Source organism: Myotis yumanensis, unplaced genomic scaffold (genome assembly GCF_028538775.1).
Source record: "Myotis yumanensis isolate MYYU_CA2020_CCGP unplaced genomic scaffold, mMyoYum1.0.hap1 SCAF_19, whole genome shotgun sequence".
Lineage (NCBI taxonomy): Eukaryota > Metazoa > Chordata > Mammalia > Chiroptera > Vespertilionidae > Myotis > Myotis yumanensis.
In genome coordinates this window covers 10,401,902-10,422,116 of record NW_027223770.1, presented here as the reverse complement: position 1 = coordinate 10,422,116, position 20,215 = coordinate 10,401,902, and the positions used below count along the sequence as shown (strand labels likewise).

At 46.4% G+C, this 20,215-nt stretch overlaps 2 protein-coding genes across 5 annotated transcripts in view; one reads left to right on the top strand and one right to left on the bottom strand.

The window, feature by feature from the left end:
* TCTN1 (tectonic family member 1) overlaps positions 1-19,089 on the top strand; it is a 29,148-nt gene extending 10,059 nt beyond the window's left edge. Inside the window, exons 7-15 of one of the 2 annotated variants that reach the window (XM_070400272.1) lie at positions 266-286; positions 3,951-4,088; positions 4,852-4,977; positions 5,367-5,452; positions 6,032-6,172; positions 7,655-7,817; positions 9,868-9,993; positions 10,881-11,025; positions 11,887-19,089. In XM_070400272.1, the coding sequence (XP_070256373.1) occupies positions 266-286; positions 3,951-4,088; positions 4,852-4,977; positions 5,367-5,452; positions 6,032-6,172; positions 7,655-7,817; positions 9,868-9,993; positions 10,881-11,024 (945 nt within the window). In that variant the 3' untranslated portion in view covers position 11,025; positions 11,887-19,089. Of the gene's footprint in view, positions 1-265; positions 287-3,950; positions 4,089-4,851; positions 4,978-5,366; positions 5,453-6,031; positions 6,173-7,654; positions 7,818-9,867; positions 9,994-10,880; positions 11,149-11,886 lie in introns of those variants that run through there. The other variant, XM_070400273.1, reaches the window with a different exon arrangement.
* The window catches only part of HVCN1 (hydrogen voltage gated channel 1), a 29,810-nt gene continuing 19,731 nt past the window's right edge, over positions 10,137-20,215 (bottom strand). For all 3 annotated transcript variants that reach the window (XM_070400275.1, XM_070400274.1, XM_070400276.1), the window contains exons 5-8: positions 17,232-17,336; positions 14,580-14,811; positions 12,816-12,928; positions 10,137-12,313 (exon numbers count right to left, since the gene is read on the bottom strand). In XM_070400275.1, coding sequence (XP_070256376.1) covers positions 12,248-12,313; positions 12,816-12,928; positions 14,580-14,811; positions 17,232-17,336 — 516 coding nt within the window. In that variant the 3' untranslated portion in view covers positions 10,137-12,247. The remainder of the gene's footprint in view (positions 12,314-12,815; positions 12,929-14,579; positions 14,812-17,231; positions 17,337-20,215) is intronic.

Here is a 20,215-nt window from a genome sequence, read left to right as displayed (position 1 = left end):
AGACTGGCCTGTTGGGTTGGTCTATTAAGCATCCATTTTGGAGGAGGCGAATAGCAAAGGAAAACGTAAGGTTACCTCTTTGATTATGACATAGACACTAAAGGATATAGCTGGCAGGTCTTGATTAAGGATAGTCTGTCTTCCTCTTTGTGAAGTCTTAAATAAGATGAATATGCCCTTGACCCCCAGTCTGAAAAAAAAAAGCAATAAAAATGATTTTTGTTGTTGTTGTATTTAACAAAATTTGTTGTTTCTTTCTGTCTAGGTACCTAATTCAAAAACAAAGGTAAGAGTATTTCTTAATGGAAAGTTTATTATACACTGTCTTATTTCTGAGCCTTTGGAAATGATTATACTTATGATTAGAAAAGTACCTTACTGCCAAGAACAAAAACACGTCTCAAAAAGCAAGCAGAGCCCTAGCCAGTTTGGCTCAGTGGTTAGAGCGTTGGCCTGTGGACCGAAGGGTCCCGGGTTCAATTCCAGTCAAGGGCATGTACCTTGGTTGCAGGCTCCTCCGCAGCCTGGCCCCTGGTCGGGATGTGTGCAGGAGGCATCCAATTGATGTGTTTCTCTCACATTGATGTTTCTCTCTGTCTTTCCCTCTCTCGTCCACTCTCTCTAAAAATCAATGGAAAAATATCCTCAGGTGAGGGTTAACAAAAAGGAAAAAGAAAAAAAAGCAAGCAGAAATGAAATAGGGAAACTTCATGGATGACCCTTTTGTAGTCATATGTTGGTGTGATCGGCCTCTGTGCTTTCTGGCCTCCCTTGATACTAGGTCTCTTGTCAGGAGAGCGGGCTAGCCCCCAGGATGCTGTCTGTCCAGTGAGGAGAGGAGGATAGAGACATTTTCCCCAGTGAGAGGTGAGCATCCCAGTGCAGCTTCACATTTAGTTGTGGGCAGGTTGTTCCAAGCCTATCCACCCCCGCCCCCCAGCCCAGGGGCCCTGTTAGGCTATGGTGAGGAGGCCAGTGTCTCTGAAGGTATGTCAGGAGGAGGAACGTGGCTCTACCTCTTATTCTTGGGCCTGTGAATGCAGGCGATGGCCTTGCCATAGTATCCCAAATCCTGTGTGGTTAGTCAGCCTTATTCACAAGTCAGCTCTGCCATGACTTTCTCATATAACATGCTCCTCATACCCCCAGTTGTCAAGCGGGCGATAAGCCTCAATGTGCATGAGCTGCTTTGTGCAGCGTCTGTCACACAGGAAGCACTTGGGACAACGATCCTACTCCCACTGATGTCATAAGGCTCTGGACACAAATGTGTTTGAGGTTGACATTTGAAAGGAAGTAGTCATGTGATTTGAACTTCACACGACTGTGTGTGGGCCTGGATTTCCTCTTCTGTGAAGGGGGTTTTCAAACTTGTTTTAGTTATAGAGCTTCTTCAAATGAAATCTCAAACAGAACTCTGCCTAGTGTATAAGATGGATTGAACCCAAAGCCCCCGGTTGGAATAAGGGTGGTGTCAGAAGCTCTCCACCTGCCCAGCCTCCATCTTTCTGCTGGTTTGGCCCCTCTGAGGAACCCTATAGCTCCCAGGATCCCAGTTTGAAAGTCACTGGACTAGCTCTCAAATACCTCTAGTCACTAAAAAGTGCTTTGAAACTACCATTCAAAGCTTGGACTGTCTGTGGGGCAGTGGCCCTGTCTGCGATATATCCTTAGTACTAGGGCGGTGCCTAGTATGTGTTGGGTTATATGTTAAGTGAATGAATGACTAGGGGATTGGCTCAATCAAAGGGAAGATCCTTTATGAGGAATAATGGGATGTTACTGAAGGGCACGAAGTGTGCGCCACACAAGTGCTACACATGTCTGAAGTCCTTTGGTCATCTCAGCAATCCTAGGAAGTAGGTCCTGTTATTGTGCCCCTCTGTCACGTGATTCACAGATGAATTACTTGCCCAAGGCTATGCAGCAGGGAAGTGGCAGAGCCAGCACAGGAATCCATGACACTGGACTAGCTCTTCTGTGTATCAGGCCTTGAGTTACAGGCTTCACGCACATTCTCTTTGCATCCTGTGGCCACACAGGAAGTGGAAGGCTGGGACTTCCAACTCAGATTTGTGTGGCGTTAGAGTTTGTGCTCTGAAAGACAAGCATATCAACTAATATCAGAGGTTTCTTCATTTAAAATTTTTACTTATTGATTTGAGAGAGAGAGAGATTAATTTGTTGTTCCACTTAGTTTGCATTCATCGGTTGATTCTTGTATGTGCCCTCACCAGGATTGAACTCACAACTGTGGCATATCCAGATGATGCTCTAACCAACAGCCACCCAGCCAGGGCCTCAGGTTTTTCCCCAAAGGTGACTCCCAAGGTCTGTTAGAGAATCAGGAATATAAAAATTGGATCCAGTCCCCCCATTGAGTGAAGCCCCTGATGACAGCCTGGAATCATTGTCAATATCTGTTGAACCATCAGTGAAAGGTTAAGTTATGGCTCCATAGTTTCATTAAGTACTAGAGGCCTGATGCACGAAATTTGTGCCAGAGTAGGCCTTCCTTCCCTTGATTGCCGGCACCGGCTTCCCTCTGGCACCCAGGACCTGGGCTTCCCTCGCAGCCCTGGCTTCGTCTGGAAGGTTGTCTGGTCTAATTAGCATATTACGCTTTTATTATTATAGATGCTTTGGTTCTTTAGTTTGGGATGGGAGATGATTGAGTGGGACATGCAGGAGACCAGAACGACCCTGCCATTGTCATTCTTGTGGCTGTTCCCGTGGATGCTGGTAGATGAGTCTGTTCTTCCCATTGGTCTTTCCAAAGCTTGTTTAAACTGGACCCTTTGGCCCTAGCTGATTTGGCTCAGTGGATAGAGTGTCAGCCTCTGGACTGATGGGTCCCCGGTTCGATTCCAGTCAAAGGCATGTGCCGGTTTGCAGGCTCGATCCCCAGTAGGGGGCATGCAAGAGGCAGCCAATCAGTGATTCTCTCTCATTATTGATGTTTCTATCTCTCCCTCTCCCTTCCTCTCTGAAATCAATAAAAATATATTAAAATAAAATAAAACCTAGACCGTTTGGTTTCTGCCAGCCACACCCACATACTACAGGGTGTGCCTGTGACTGTTGGAGAATGTGCATGTGTGCGTACAGAGTGAGGGCATTTATCCATGGGAGCTGAGTTTTGGAGGTGATAACATACACATGCATTTGACGGTGTGATGAGAGTTTTTTTGTGGTTGTGTTTGAGACATAATTCACCTCCATAAAACTCACCATTTAAAAGTGTACAAGTTAGTGGTTTGGGGTATATTCACAAGGTAGTGCAGCCATCACCATTATCACCAGGACATTCTTACTGCTCCAAGAATAAACCCTGTGCTTATTAGCAGCCACTCTTCATCCTTCCCCAACCCCCTCTCTCTGCCCAGCAACCACTAATATATTTTCTGTTTCTGTGGATTTGCCTGTTCTGGACATTTCACGTAAAAGGAATCACACAGTATGTGACCTTTGTGTCTGGCTTCTGTTGTTTAGCACCATGTGCTTAAGGTTCATGTATGTTGTGGCAGGTGTCAGTCCCTTATTCCTTTTCATAGATGAAGAATATTCTTTTGTATGAATATACCACATTTTATTTATCCAGTCATCAGTTGATATACCTGTGGGTTGTTTTCAGTTTGTGGCTATTATAAATGCTGCTGTGAACATTTGTACACACGTGTGAGTGTGTGAGCATATGTTTTCAGAGGTAACCACAAGTAAAGTTTTGGCTAAATCCTTAAGTATTTTCTCTGTGAACGTATATATGTACTTACATATAAATATCCACATTTTCGCAAATGTGGAATTACACAGCATGCCTGTTGTTCTGTAGCACGCTTTTCCCTACTTGGCAGTGTGTCAGTGGAGGTTCGTTTCAAGTGTTTTGTTATTTTAACCCGTTCACTTCTGTTGTAGTGTCTTCGGTAATCCAGGACTTCTTTATTTTGCAGGTCCCTATCACTGTCCAGTCCATCGTCATTCAGTCTCTAAATAAAACGCTCACCCGGCTGGCAGACACACACGTATTGGAGCCGGTTCTTGTCGAAGAGGCTGGGGCTGTTAAAGTCTGCACCAAGGTCGTTCTAGAGGTAGGGGCCCAGTGGCTTTGAAAGCTCCATCAGTTTGTGGCAGGCTCTAACTGCATGGTCCCGAGGGGTTCAACTGGATGTCCTTCAAAAGGGGCTCTGGCCCACACTGTGGTATTGCTTTTCTTGATGTGGCCTCCTGCTTGCCTTTCTGCTGTCCCCTTAGAGCAGTGGTTGGCAAACTGTGGCTCATGAGCCACATGCGCCTCTTTGGCCCCTTGAGTGTGGCTCTTCCTAAGCCTTAGGAGTACCCTAATTAAGTTAATAACAATGTACCTACCCATATAGTTTAAGTTTAAAAAATTTGGCTCTCAAAAGAAATTTCAATCGTTGCACTGTTGATATTTGGCTCTGTTGACGAATGAGTTTGCCGACCACTGCCTTAGAGGATACCTCTTTGTCTCTGAAGTAATCACGTGTGTTTTTTCTCCATAAACCCAGTGACTTCCAAGGATACATAAAAGTTTGTTGTTGTTGCCACTGTTTTGTTTTAATGTTTCCACTGCAGAGAGAGACTGATTATATTCTGCCCAGGCCAGCTGATGTGGAACTTACTAATCGGTACGGAGAGGCTCAAATGACCCTGTTTGTCAGCAGGGGTGATGCCGAAATAACACCTCCCCTACCTGATTGGACAGGAGAGAAAAGCTTCAAGTGGAGAAATGGGAAAGCATTAGCCTCCTCTCTATAGTTTATTTGAGTTATTAATACAGCTACAGAAATGTCATGGGAACAGGTGTATTTGGAGTGTCGTTTTCGTTTTCAGGTAAAGTACAGTCTCACATACACAGAAGCAGGTGAAGTAACAAAAGCCGATCTCTCTCTCCTTCTGGGGACAGTGAGCAACGCAGAGCTTCCACTCCAGCAAAAGTTTGAAATTCATTTTATTCAGGTAAGATAGGTCAATTCTGTACAAGTAGCTCATTGCCAAGTGAAAAGAAACCCTAACTTGTCAGTGAAAACCATAATCTCAGTTTAGAACTATTGCCACACCTAACCCCTTGCACTGAACGAAGGCTTGCACATAGCATTGGGTTTGTAATGCAGCAGGCCGCGGCCTGCATCCTTTCCCCCGGGGACCGAGTCCTTGCATGCAAGCCTGCCCTTTACAGCATGATGTACTCCTACACTCAGCAGATACATTTATAGTTCAGAGTAGGGGAGAAATTATTTTATTGATCGGTAATTCTGGGTTTTATTCTGAAAAGCATTTCATTTCCCCCCTGCCACTTCCTTGTTAAAGTGAGAATTACGTGGGGGCTTTTCTGCATTGTCTTTCAGCAAAATACAAAGCCAGTTCCTCTCAGTGGAAACCCTGGTTATGTTGTGGGCCTCCCGCTGGCTGCTGGATTTCAGCCTCACAAAGGATATCCTTTTGGTTCCGTGGAGAAGGTTGATTTCCCTGTCCACGTGCGGGAGCCACGCTTCCCTTTATCGCTGAGGGGCCTGTGGGCTGGAGGGGCTGGTCTCGGCCACAGGCTTCCCTGGTGGCTCTGGAGGGGCTGGTCTGGCCACAGGCTTCCCTGGTGGCTCTGGAGGGGCTGGTCGGGCCACACAGCACGTGGGGCTCCTTGGAGACTGGAGGTTAGGGGTGGAACAGCACGACCCAGGACAAGGTCAGTGTTTATAATGAAAGTCTTAACCCCGAAAAGCTGACAGAGATGTAGATGTATTTAATTTCACAGAGATTCAAACAAATTTAGTGATTTTGAAAACTTCAAATTAATTTTGAAGGGCCAGTTTCTGAAGATTTTTTCTTCTGAGGATCCAATCAAGGAAAATAGTTATAACTGCTTTTACCATCTCCTGGGAAATAGCTGTCATATCCCCAGAGGCCAGAGGAGAGATATTTGGGTCTCCCTCATGTCTCAGTCACACGTGTGCCCCTGTTTCCTGAGAACCAGATGCTGTCCTACTCGGTGGTTACCCCTTAACTCTCCATGAAAGTCTGGGATTATTCAGACCATGAATAGATACGGACAACTTACGATTCTTCGTAGCACAGCTGAGCAAGACTGCTTGGCAGTAGAGGGGATTCGGACCCCAGTATTATTTGGTTACAATATGCAATCTGGCTGTAAACTAAGGTAAGGGAGTGACTTGTTTCTGTTGGAACTTGCATGTGTTGATCAGAAAATAAAACATCCCGCTCGGCCCCCCGCCACCTTTTCAGTCAGACATGTGCCTCAGCTGATGGGAGTGCCTGTGAAAGCTACAATGTACCTTATGATTATTAATAGGTAGTAGCAATAGTGACAATACATTACAATATAGTTTTTTTATTTTAATTCTCAGAACCATAAGCCATGTGTCATGGTTCAAAGGAAAACTATTACAACCATTTTTAAAATCAAATAGAGTGGAGTAAAAACCTCAAGGCTTTGTATGTTTTGTTTTTAAGGTTGCATAGCACTTGAGTTCACAGCAAAAATACTTCCCCTAGAAGTCCTTGCTGTAGGTCTGCATTTTAATATCCTGCACACAACATAGCAAGCCCAGTGAGAGGAAGCCTGAGTGTGCGCTGCTTTTAATTTACCTTTTTATTATCAACGTGCACCTACTGTAAAATGTCAAATGGCTCTGCATGGCTTAGTCTAAAATAGCAGTTCTTACCCTCACCTGCCCCACCCCAGAGGTAGTAACTCTTATAGCTGATTTTTTGGAAATTTACCTTCAAATCTTTAAATGGCCTGCATGTAACGCTATTTCTTGATATTTTAGTTTTATAGATTATTTCTTGAGTTCCCACCTATGGAAGATGAAAATCTGGCTCTATTCCCTTTCACCCCCTACCCCACCATCCACTCCCTTCTGACCCTGTAACTCCCCAGGGTAATTATGTCATTATTTTGGTTAGACCAGTGTGCGCCATTTGCATTTTTACATTATTAGTTTTGTTTTTGTTGTTGTTAATCCTCACTGAGGATATTTTTTCCATTCATTTTTAGAGAGAGTGGGGGGGGGGGGAGAAATAGAGGGAAACATCAATTGGTTGCCTCCTGCACATGCCCTGGAACCATGGAACAAACCTGCAACCCAGGTAGGTGCCTTTGACTGGGAATTGAACCTGTGATGGCGCTCTAACCACTAAGCGCCCTGACCAGAGCTTACGTTATTAGTTCTGATCATTTTAGACCAGCATTTGTGAAAGGGGGGTTCAGAATACATTTCCACAAGCTGTCAGTAGGGGTAGGTCTATGATTCAGTATGTTTGGGAAATACCAATTAAAGTTAAGAACATGGTCCTACTTAGGACTTCTCAGAGCCTTTAATATGCCAGTGTACTTCAGGAGGGACATGGGTATGCAATAGTTCTCAAACTTTTGGCCGTGGAACCTTTCTTGTGCAGAGCCTCTTGATGGAACACAGTTTGAGAAACATTGTTTTGTATGCATCCCCTTGGCCAACGACTATTTCTCAAAGTTAGAAACACATTGGCTTCTTTCAAACAATCCCCTTTTGGAGAGTGAGAAAATAAACCACAGAGAGCATGTGTGTTGTTGAGCCTGTGAAAAATGCTGGTGTGAACAACAGCCTCATTTGATTGACTTCTTTTTCCTTCTCCAAAGACTGACCAGCACTATCACGTGTCCACTTGTCGTGGAGAAGGTGAAGAGCCTGCTGAAGGGTCAGGGCTTCCCAGATTATGTGGCCTCTTTTGGAAATTCTCAGGCCCAGGATGTGCTGGACTGGGTGCCTGTCCACTTCATCACCCAGGCACCCCACACGAAGGTACAGGGGGAGAAGTTGAAGGCCACATAATGGCAATCTCTCTTTCTTCCATGCCCCTCCGCCCCGTGGGAGGTAGATGGCTCTGGGCTGGAGCCTGGGCTTTATCATCAGATGGGCCCGGACCTTGAATACTGATTTTGTCCTTGTTAACACTGCTGTCACTGGCCATTGATTTTGTGGGGTTGGGCCCTTTCCTGTCTGTGCAGTGGGAATGATGGCTATAGTACCGACCTCATAGGGATTGTTGAGTTAATGAGGTGATTAATATTCATGGTGCCTAGTGGTTACTCCAAAACCGGGAACCTGACCATTCCTACTGTCATTGTTGGGGTTACATGAGGCCTCTAGGCATTGGATATGAGACGAGTGTGAGGACTCTCTCAGAGAGATTGAGACATCCTCCCATCCACAGAGCTGTTCCCTGGGCTACAAAGGCGGCCCACATGAGAGCTTTCAATTCAAAAGTTCCCAAGAGTTTAATGGAATTTGACATCCTATAAATGGGTTCCTGATCACATGTGATTCTTCTGCCCACCTTTTCCTTTTGTCTCAGCAGTCAGTGTGGGCTGGCCCCATGCCTGGAGGTGTGCTCTCCATCTTATCCTTTAATTGCCCAGCTTTTTCTTCTCACAGTTTCTTCAGGCCTTTCATTATCTGCTTAGCATATTTATAGCATGGGGACAGGGGGGTGAGGACGCCTCCCCAGCTCGGATCCCGCCCTTCCTACCAGAGACGGGTGATTGCTCAGTCCCTGCTGTTCAGCTGCTAAGTCTTGGCTCAGCGCTGCTGCCTCAGTGAACCAGGCAGATTGCTTCTGGCTTCTGGATTCTGGCTTCTTGGAGATGGGTTAAGACATCCAGTTATTACTTCCCCCTCAGAAGGGAAAACGTTGGGAGGAGACGAGACGCAGCAGCGAGGACATTAGCACTGCCAGGGTCTGTGCTGGTCCAGGGAGCTCAGGGCCTGGGGTGGGTTTTGGGCCAATCTTTCAGGAAACCCAGGTAGAAGCAGACATGAGAGCATCTGCTAAGCTCAGTTATACCAGCTGCTTGTTGCATCTTCTCCTAATAACAGGATAGTCCAGGATCTCTCAGCCTACAAATTGCTTCAAAGGCAGTTCCAAGCTAAGGATCCCACCAGTGCCTTTTTGGCAGGCACAAATTTAGCAGGCCTGCTAGCTTCTCATGCTTTGAAGAGATGTGTTTTTAAAAACTTGTTATTGTGGAAAATTTCAAACATACACAAAAATAGAATAATACAACGGAATCCCTTCTAACCATCATGCAGCTTCAACAGTTATCACAGTTGCCAACTATAGAGGTCGACTCTAGAGGCAGGAAAAAGATCGGGAAGACCCACCAACCATTTTCCCCCTGGGGCTGCCCAAACAGAGGCCCTGGGGCAGAGGCCTCAGGCCCAGCTCCCACAGCGTCCAGTCTGAACTGGCAGCTCCATGGAGGTGCTCGGTTCCTGTGGAGCGTTGGCAGTATCTTTGACAACTCAGACTCTGCCTGTAAAACCAGCGTAACACCTTATTTGCCAATTGATGAAATTAGATAAATGAAAAGAAGGCACTTATATTTCTTTTATGTGTATTTTAACATGATATGCAATTGGGTTTAATTTGTCTGTTAATAATACCATCCTCTCTTTCTCCTCCCCACCCAATGCCAGTTTCTCTCCTCAAGTATCTTGGAGGTAGCTGTAAACAGGTAGAGGAAGTTAGAGCAGGCAAGGCCCTGAAGGTTCTACAGACATGCACTGGGCTTACAACTCCCAGGTGATGCTGGCCTCTTTAGAAATCAGAGGAATTGGAAGGAATGGGAAAATTGTGCTTTAGGTGTTAAAATGTTTTTGGAGCATTGAGTACTTTAAAATATGTGCTTTCTCTAAGCGGTTTTTATCTGAACTTTGAGAGTCTATTCATTCTCTTGTTCAGAACATTTTGTAATATGTGAAACATTTTATAATTAAAACTCTGAACTGCAGATTAAGTTTGACTTGCAGTTGGCGTAATAGTCAAACTGATTAACAGCATTTTGTTTTGTAGGATGTCTGCCAGCTCCCGCTGGCTTTGGTTATAGAAGTGAAGTGGACTAAGTACGGATCCTTACTGAACCCACAGGCTAAAATAGTCAACGTAACTGCAAATCTAATTTCATCCTCATATCCTAAGGTAGGCCTAACTTTAGTTTCAAGGTATAGGTTAAGACCCAAGTCCAGACAAAACTCAAGTGTGATAGTAAAATTTATTATTTTGTGAAAAAGATTATAATTAAAACGGAAACAATCTGGATTATTTTTTTAAAATATATTTTTATTTATTTCAGAGAGGAAGGGAGATAGAAACATCAATGATGAGAGAGAATCATTAATCGGCTGCTTCCTGCATGACCCCTACTAGGGATTGAACCCGCAACCCAGGCATGTGCCCTTGACTGGGATCAAACCCAGAGCCTTCTGTCTGCAGGCCGACACTCTATCCACTGAGCCAAACCAGCCAGGGCAACCATCTGGATTCTTAAAACATTGTAGCAGTCATTTTCTTCCACTTAGCCAGTGGTTCTCAACCTTCCTAACGCCGCGACCCTTTAATACAGCTCCTCATGTTGTGGTGACCCCCACCCATAAAATTATTTTCGTTGCTACTTCATAACTGTAATTTTGCTACTGTTATGAATCGTAATGTAAATATCTGATATGCTATATGTGTTTTCCGATGGTCGCGACCCACAGGTTGAGAACCGCTGATTAGACTCTAAGTCTTAGAGGAAAAACCTCCACTGACAAGGGTTTTATTCACAGTAGCGCGCTTGTTTAGATTTGATCTTTAAAATTCTTATGAAAATTGAGTTGTGATTGACATCGATGTGTTGGGACAAGCTGGGTAAAAATTATTTCTCTCATCCAAGTTAATGGCTGATTAGCCCTCCACATACCTATCAGATTTTTGAACGGACCAACAATGGTCGGTGAGGAAGAGAATGAAAGATGTCCTCCTGTCTTTGTTATCCTGGTAGCACACGGCGGCAAGGCTGACATCACCCTGGCTTTTTGTTACAGACCAACTCAGGAAAAGAAAGGACGATTCTTATTTCCACTGCGGTTACTTTCGTGGATGTGTCTGCACCTGCAGTGGCAGGCTTCAGAGCTCGGCCAACCATCAATGCCAAGCTGCCCTTCAATTTCTTCTTCCCATTTGTTTGACGTAAGTCATTAAAGAAAGGAGGCTACACCTCTAGAATAGAGTGACTGTGGGGCCCCTCAGCAACATCTCATTTTATTACACTTCCAGACCAGTACACCTCCCCTCCCCACTCATTTCCCTCCTTTTGGAAATTTTATTCTACTTGTTTGACTTTAAAATGGGGCACTATCTGATCTTGGTAATTTCCAAAACTCTCAACACACAGATCATATGTGGAAACCAAATTGCACCTTTGGGAAGACGGTAGAGAGAACAGACTTTGAAGTAGCACAGGCATTGAGGGCTTATCCAGTTCACTCACCTCCTGCTTTGATGTGAGTTGTTGTTAAAATAATCATTGTTTTTAGTTCAGGTTTTCTTTCAAGTCCCATTGAAACGAGTACAAAAATAGCGAACTATTGTATAAGCTCATGCAGATAGAATACAAGGCCTCAGGAGGGGATCTTCCCCCAAATGTCATGTTAATTAGAGTGGAGTCTTGGGTCCAATCGACATTTCTGTACCAGGCACTGTCGCTAGCTAGCTCTCCAACTGGTGGGCTGGGTGGAATGCCACAGAGCAGTTCCAAGCAGTTGAAGCTGGAAAGAATATAGTAGGAGGGTCCGGGGGAAGGAGAGAGTTTATGTTATACATTAATTGTACAGTAATTGAGAAAAATGTCAGGTGGCAGAACGAGGTGGAGCCAGCTAGCAGCTGGGTGATGCAGCTGGATGATGCGGAGGAGGGGGTGGGAACCCGAGGACAGCCTCCTTGGGGAACTGCCCTACAACAAGCTGTTCAGAACAGCTTGGAAATAGAAAAGGCCTTTCCAGAAGGGCTGGTCGCTAAGGTAGCTTCCTTTTTTTTTCTTTTGTCTTTCAGAGCGCTCATATGAAAGAATGCCTCAGCATTCACGTAGAAAGTGAAAACTACATTTGATGAGATTAAATGTTATGTACAACTAGTGACTGTCCAGCTTTGTTGTACATTTTCAAGCAAGAGTCAAGTGTTCAACATGAGAAACAGCTTATGATACATTTGTGATACAGTGCAGGTGGGAATGGGATGGGAAGCCCTCGGTCACACCGAGGAAGAGACAGAGCCTTCCGGAAGACTGTCCCTCCAGAATCCAGGCTGGGTAGGAGGCAAAGACATCAGACCAGCCCTGTCCCGCAGATGCCCCACGCGTCTCATTCACAGCCACAGCCCGTGAGGCGGTGTCTCGAGTGGAGTAGGGATGCCTCTAGTTCACCTCCCCCAGGAGTCCGTGCTGTCTCAGTAGCTTGTTAAGTCTTTCAATTTCTTGTTCCTGTTATTACAAAAGCAGAGAAATAACTGAATTTACCTCTGAGCCTCACCAGGGATGTGACCATCATTCCGTGAGCCCTGGTACGAGGACAGGCCACGAGGCTTGTGGAGTCAGTCCGCTGAAGGCGACTGCCAGTCAGATGGGGTCCAGGGACAAGAGGAGGGATGCCCAGCCTAGCTCTGGGAAGGAGGCAAGGACAGGGAAGACTTGGCCAGGGCGAGGGGTGCTCCTGGCTCAAGGCCCACAGGAGCAAAGGCCTGGCATGAGAAGCACTGTGCTGAGGTGGGCAACTGCCAACAGGTGGTATTTCCCCAGAAGTGCTTTCTTTTTTTTTTTTTTTTTAATTTTTATTTTTTGCTAAAAGTATTACAAAGGGTATTACATATGTGTCCTTTTTTTTCCCCCGCCCTTGACAATCCCCTGCCCTCCCTTACCCCCCAGTGTCTTATGTCCATTAGTTATGCTTATATGCATGCATACAAGTCCAGAAGTGCTTTCTTACCTTCTCAGAGCAGCTGAACTCAAGGTGCTGGATCTTGGCAGCCAACTGCATATTTATCTGTTTTAACCTCAACAGTTGCCGTTCTGAACGTGTCTTAACTGAGATAATTATTCCTGAAAAATAATTGAGGGTCTCAATGATCCTGGTTTCTAACTTAACCACTTGAAAAAAAAATCTGTGTTCCTTATAAATGTATACAGTTGAGAAGAGTGTGACAGACAAGTACAACAGTCATTGCTTAAAGGCATCTGAACTAGGAGGGTCAGATTTTTCATTTCTGAGGACCTCGTTGTGAAATACTTCTCTTTGGTCCCCAGGGGCTGAAAAATCCTTAAAAATAATCACTGAACAGATGAGCATTGAGCTCCGTAGCACAGAGCTTCTTCACCACAGCACTGCCTAGCAGCAGTGTGTGCAAAAGCCACAAAGGTGCTGGCCTGGCTGGTGTGGCTCAGTGAATAGAGTGTCGGCCTGAGCACCGAGGGGTTGCGGGTTCGATTCCCAGTTAAGGGGATGTATCTGGGTTGCAGGTTCTTTCCCTGCCTCAGTTGGTGCTTGTGCTCGAGGCAACCACTCTCTCTCACATAGATGTTTTTCTCTCTCTCCCTTCCTCTCTCTCAAATCAATAAAAATAAAATAAAGTCATAGCAGAAACATGAATTCTCTGAGATAGAGGCTCCCTGTACAAACAGGGTGTGCAAGGCATAGGCTTTTTACCTAAAATATGCAGTATTTCCTCAAGTGTGTACTCCACAGCCAGTGTCTACAGCATGTGAATAGGTATTACGTACCCAGAAAGTATCAGATTCGTCAATTTGGAAAATATTACAGTTCTCAGAGCCTTCATCACACTAACACATGTTGTGCTTTTCTCAAAGGAGGCAGGATCTAGCGTAAACCATTTTTCAGCTTCCTTGCATCCCTTTTGGATGAGGCCCCTCCCCAGGTGGGTAGGGTGTGATTAGTCTAATACAGTGGTCGGCAAACTCATTAGTCAACAGAGCCAAATATCAACAGTACGACGACTGAAATTTCTTTTGAGAGCCACATTTTTTAAACTTAAACTATATAGGTAGGTACATTGTTATTAACTTAATTAGGGTACTCCTAAGATGGCCTTTGCTAAAAACGTCCTCAGTCTGATTGACCCCTTCCAACTCTCCCATCCACACTCATCTTGTCTACTTGTTTCGTCTATCTTTTGTCACCCACGCGATTTGCGGACACGACTAGCACTAACCACTGCACATGAGACTGCTGACTGACTGGCTCACTCAACTCGTGCATGAATCGCGCACGCCTCCCCCCGCGCTGCGTATCCCGTGGCCCGCCTGACCGACCGACCGACTGACACCCCCCCACTTCTTCTAACGCCACTTCTTCAAAATAGACTTGCCCAGGCCGAAAACCGACTTCTGCGCATGGGCCACGAAGTTTCAATCACACTGTACGGGGTATTTTGTGGAAGACCCACACTCAAGGGGCCAAAGAGCCACATGTGGCTTGTGAGCCGTGGTTTGCCGACCACTGGTCTAATAGAAATAGGGCCTAAAGGAGAAAGGTAGTTCCTCTGAGAGCACATCTTGGTGTCCGTCTTAGGCACAGAGGTGGTGGTGGGACCCCAGATCAGACCACTTCACTTTCCTCTAGACGGCGGGGAGGAGAGGAAACCGACCTGGAAACCACGACCTGCAGCCTCTGTGTCCACTCCCAGGTGCCACCCGTTCCTATCTGCTCTGCCACCCAGGGGTGCAGGGGACATACCGTTGATGATCCGGGCCACCCGCCACAGCCGGAGCAGAATCAACAGGCCAAGAGCCTCAAACTCATGCTCCTGGAACAGGACGACGATGTCGAGGACAAATGAGACCACGACGACAACAGAGTCCAGGATTTCAAACTTGTGGTGGAAGAACTCGAAGCGGAAAACAGATATTTTACAGAAAACCTCTATCATGAAGAAGGTCAGGATGGCAATGCTTATGTAGTGGAACACCTGAAGGAGACAAGGAAGCACAGTGAGTGCAGGTCCGGGTGGGGCAGGTCACAGACCAGCAGGCCAAGTGCACCTGTCAGGTCGCCAGAGAGAGATTTCATTCACTGGCCAGTCCCAAGCCCCTACCAGCATCAGGCCCTGTTCTCGGGCTGGTAAAGCAGCGGGAACAGCAGACAGGGCTCTGCTCTTTGAAGGACAGCTGGGCGATGGCGGCTTGGAAAACATCCGCCGTGCCTATTGGCATAGCAATACTATCACCGTGCAGAAACCTTATGTTCTTTCATTGGGCCTTTTCATTTTTTTCCCTTTGACTCAAACTCGCCTCTCACCCAGCACCCTGACTCACCCACCTTGCTTAATCATTAAGCCCTCAGAGCAATGAGGTTCTGGTCAGCATCCAGTAGTCTTAGAACAAGTCTATTGATTTATAGAGACAGAATTTTCAATCAAACTACAGAGAGCATGTTGGCCTCAGTTTCCAGGAAAGCAGAGCAATCCCTCCAAACATGTCCTTGCCCAATCAGGACAGAATGACTCCATGGCTGACATCAGGACCAGATACAGTGATCAACTACCCTCTACCCTAGCGCCAACCAATCAATAGAGACCACGACCCTAACTCCTTGAGTCATGATTAATGATTCCCCCCACCCCCATAAAGTCCTTCCCCTGGAAGCCATGGGGAAGGAGTTTTTTGAGCAGTAGCTCACCTGTGACTCCAGGCATGGTGCCATCTCCTTAATAAATCCTTACTTCCTTGGCTGCAAACTCTCGTTTGATAAGTGCAGGCAAACAGACCCTTCAGTTGGGTAACAATGCCACTGCTTGGAATTTATCCTACAGCCTAATTCATGTGTACAAAGACTCGTAAGGATACTTGCTGCAGCATCACTTGCCAAACAAGATCTTCTACATAGTTTGTAGAAAAATTGAAATATCCATTAGAGGGCAATCGTCAAATGCATTATGGTACCTCCATATGGAGCACTACGCAACTGTTAAGAAGACGAAGGCTGATCCATATGGGTTGACTAGCAATGATCACCAAGGTAGATGGCAAGTGAAGAGTTCCCAGATCCTGACTGATAAATACTGGTCTTCAGTAAAGTAACCATTTCCATTCTGAGGCAGGGAAAGTTCAAAGTCAGCTGGGACATCATCTTTGAGCAGGGAAATGCTCACAGACTATGGGGTCGTGCCAAAGGAACACAGCAGTCCACTCGAAGGGGCTCACAGTGGCCAGGTTTGGGACCATTTGAATATTGAAAAGAATGGCTATCATTGTAATACACTGAATACATAACACACAAAAAATCCATGCGTCCATAGTGAGGGGTACATGCACACACATGTGCACACGGGAAAAAGGAAAGCTCTTATAAAAGAATAGCAACTATGTGATGTAGAAGGAAAGACAACTCAAAATCACCAGTTTGCATCCCCCAGTGTATTCACTGGCCAGCCAATGCTCCTGAGTGGATGCTAATTGGCTGTTAGATATGGAATTATTGATAATTTTAAAAGTATGAAAATGCTATTGTGGTTCTGTAGGAGGAAGACCTTATTCTTATGTACATCAAAGTATTTAGGATGAAGTGTCATGATGTCTAACTTACTTTCAAATGGTCAGACAATAATATATGGGTGTGTTTGTGGATAGATATAAAGCAAATATAGCAAAATGTAGATTTGCCTCTTTTTTTTCATAATCAAAAAGTTGAGGAAAAAGAAGAGCACAAGACAGTGAGTTTGCAGGTATGTTATCAATTCTGTTAAAAAAAAAAAGAAGGAAAGAGAAATTCATCCATGTATGGAAGGACTGGGGCTGGCCGCAGAGGGACACCTAAGGGTGCCTTGGGAAAGGGGCCACGCGTAGGAAGGTGGTGTTTTACACCTGAAAGGGCATTTTCGAATTATAAATCAACTTTTGTTTTTAAAAAAGTCTTGGGAGAAGCTTTCCAGCCCCCGACTGTCTCCTGTGTTACTGACGATGGGCCACAGGTGGTGTATTTTTGGGGTATCCAGTGCCCCTTGGGCGAATGTTGGGGAGGGACTCCGGCAGGAAGTGTGAATCAGGGAATAAATAGTGGCACATCCCCGATGGCTCCAGCCTAGGGACCCCATCAGAACGGCTAAGGAGAAACAGCTCTTCTAGGGGACGGGAAAGTATGGTTCTCCTGGTCAGAGCGCCCCTCTGGAATCAGGGACACACTCCAGCTCAGTGGTCGGTCCGGGAAGCCATCAAGTGAAAGGAGAAAGTGTCCTGCTTGTAGTAAATGCTTATAACTTTCCTCTGCCCTTTGACTAAAAGCACCCAATCTGCTCTCATGCAGCCTCAGGGCGGCTGCTGTCCACCCTGCTCTGTCCCCTCCAGTGCAGGTACCAGAGTGAAGAAAGCATAAGGGCTGTGGACACGCTACCCGGCCGGCGTAGTTGTTCTTGTCCGGCTGGATGATCTTCAGGTCCAGGATGAGCTCGGCCAGCACCAAGAGGGCATCCAGCACAACCAGGCAAATGATGATGACCTGCGGACCCAGGGAAGGAGGAGAAGCCATGAGCCCTAAAGGGAGACCGCCTTCTATAGGGAGACAACCTTCTTTCAAAGGTTGGTTTGGAAACATCTGGATGAAACCACTAGGGAAAAATGCCAAGGATGGGAGGCTGCTGGTTATGGCCCAAGCACCCTGTGGGGAGCCCGCTGGGGGCCAGCTCCTCCACAGAAGCCACAGAAGCCCCTCCTCCCCCTGCTGCCTTCCCGGGCTGTTCGCCACCTCAGTGCCTGTACCAGGGCATCTCAGGACAGCTCACTCACTGACCCTCTGTCACTACTTGTCTTTTTTTTAAAATATATATTTTTATTGATTTCAGAGATGAAGGGAGACAGAGAGATAGAAACATCAATGATGAGAATCATTGATCAGCTGCCTCCTGCACACCCCACACTGGGCATTGAGCCCACAACCCAGGCATGTGCCCTGATTGGGAATCGAACCATGACCTCCTGGTTCATAGGTCGACGCTCAACCACTGAGCCATGGCAGCCGGGCACTACTTGTCTTTTTCTTACTCGTTCACTGTTTCCCAGCATCTCTCAAACCAAACTGCTAATCCCTAGGTGGCAAACAAAATAAGCAATAAAAACATTCTGCCACATTTTTATTTTCCTAGTACTGTGCATTGCTCTCGCTCGGGTAAGCCCAGAGTAGATGCTCAGCAAATAATGAGCAACATGCAGCCTCAGAGGTCTGAGTGGTGGGAGGGACCTCCAGGCTCTGCCCGCTTTGGGCAGTTGGGGTACAGTGATGTCCGCTGTGCACATAAAATAGCTGCCCCGGTTCAGGTGGAAAGCCGAGAAGAGTTGTGGGAAAGACAGTCATGACCTGGGGGCAGAAGAGGGCAGTGGGAACCAGAGCAGAGGGAGTGGGTGATTGCAGTGATGGTGGTGGTCACGGAGATGGAGGTGGTGACGACTCTGATGAGGGCACTAATGGGTGGTGGTGACGGTGTTCAGAGAGACCACAGGGAAGACAGGGTGGTGATGGGAATGGCAGCAATGGAGGGACCCGGGGGACGTTGCGTGACTTTCTTCCTTTGGAAACGGTGGACCGTTACTTGCTTCCCCCGGGGCCTCGCCTCTTACACTCTCAGGTACATCGATTTTGGCCTCTGAAGGTTAATGTTGCCATTAATTTTCTTGGCAGTTTCAGGATGAAATTCTACAAGTCCAGGCCTGCTAAGAACGATGTACTGTATACATTTTTTATCATTTCCACCCGTAGCTAATTATTTCAGTAATTAAATGATTTGATGATATGGATTATTGTGAAATTGCATGGCAAACTGTTTTTCAATGAAATTTTCATACAGATCAAATTCAGCAGCTTAATAAAGATTCAAGCCTTTGGTGGTTTTTTTCCCCCCTTTTCTTTCTTTCTTCATCCTTGGTTTTATTTTAGAGCTAAAGGGATCTGACTTAAAACCAAGGCACAGAAATATTAAAAACAGACTGCATATGCAGCCCTAAAAAGAGACAAAGTACTGGAACATGCGATGACGTGGTTGAACCTAGAAAACATTATGCTAAAGTGAAAGAAGCCAGACGCAAAAGACAATGTGTGTTGTATGATTCCATTTGTATGAAATGTCCAGAACAGGCAAATCTATAGATGCAGTAAGATTAGCGGTTGTCAGGGCTGGGAGGTTATTGTTTAATGGGTACCAAATCTCCTTTGGGGGTGATGAAAACGTTCTGGAACCAGATAGTGGTGATGGCTGTGCAACATTGTGAATGTATTAAATAAATGCCACTGAATGATTCCCTTTGAAATGATTAATTTTATATGAATCTCAGGCCCAAGGTCACAAAGCTACAATGCCTGGGTCCCCACCCTGTATTTTCTCTCTTGGTGTGCCATTCCATATGTGTGACAGCAGTCATCTGTACATCATGTCACCTTGGCCACCTCAAACCATGTGGAACAAGTGGTTTGAAGGAAAGGGATTCCAGAATCTTCTGTATGCTGATCCTACTGGCACAGATCGAACCCCTGAGCCTGAACCTGTATCCGCCGCTGTGAGGTGGCCACCTTTCTTCTACTCTGAGCCCCCTCTCCAAATCTGGTCATGTCACCCCCTCCCACCCGCCTGTAAACTTTCCATGGCTGCCCACTGCCCAGGGATGACGACCTTCCAGTGCCTCCTCTCTTGCCAAGCGGTCCCTCTTCTCACCACACACATGCCGCGTGGACCCTCCTCAGTCCTGCAACGCTGCCGACCTCGGGCCCTTAGCAACAGGGCCATCTGCCTGGAAAGCTGCTCCCTCTCCCACCCACTGAGCTCACTCCTGCCCAGCCTTCATGTGTTGGGGGAGAGGGACATGTCACCTCCTAGACATGTCTCCCCATCCCCAGGATCTCTCAGAGCCCCCTTCTGTTTTCCTACAGAGGGCTTCTCTCCACGTGTAGCCAGTTATCTGTCTGGGTGGTTTCTGGAATGACTGTATCCGTGAGTGGGGCAGGAACATGTCCACTGTGCTCACCACTGTAATCCATATCACCCACCCCCACCCCATACACAGGTGCTAAGAAACGGCTGTTGAGTGAATGACTAGCATCTCTACTTGTTTTTCCCCAGAACCAGCATCTCCAGGGATCCCAGCTCAGGGGGCCAGCTGGTGGGCTGAGTCAGGAGAAGGGGGGCACCTCCCCGAGAGGGATAATCCAGGGCTCCCCTTGCAGCTGGAAGGAAGCTGGCTCCTTCCTCCTGCTCCTGAAAATTGAGGGTTTGGGATTTCAACCCCAACAACTTAATACCACGCTTTCTTTCCTGTCGCAGCCACAGAGGAAAGCACTGTGCCGGGCTGCTGGGCCTGCATTCTTTCTCGAAGCCACATAAAAGCAAAAAA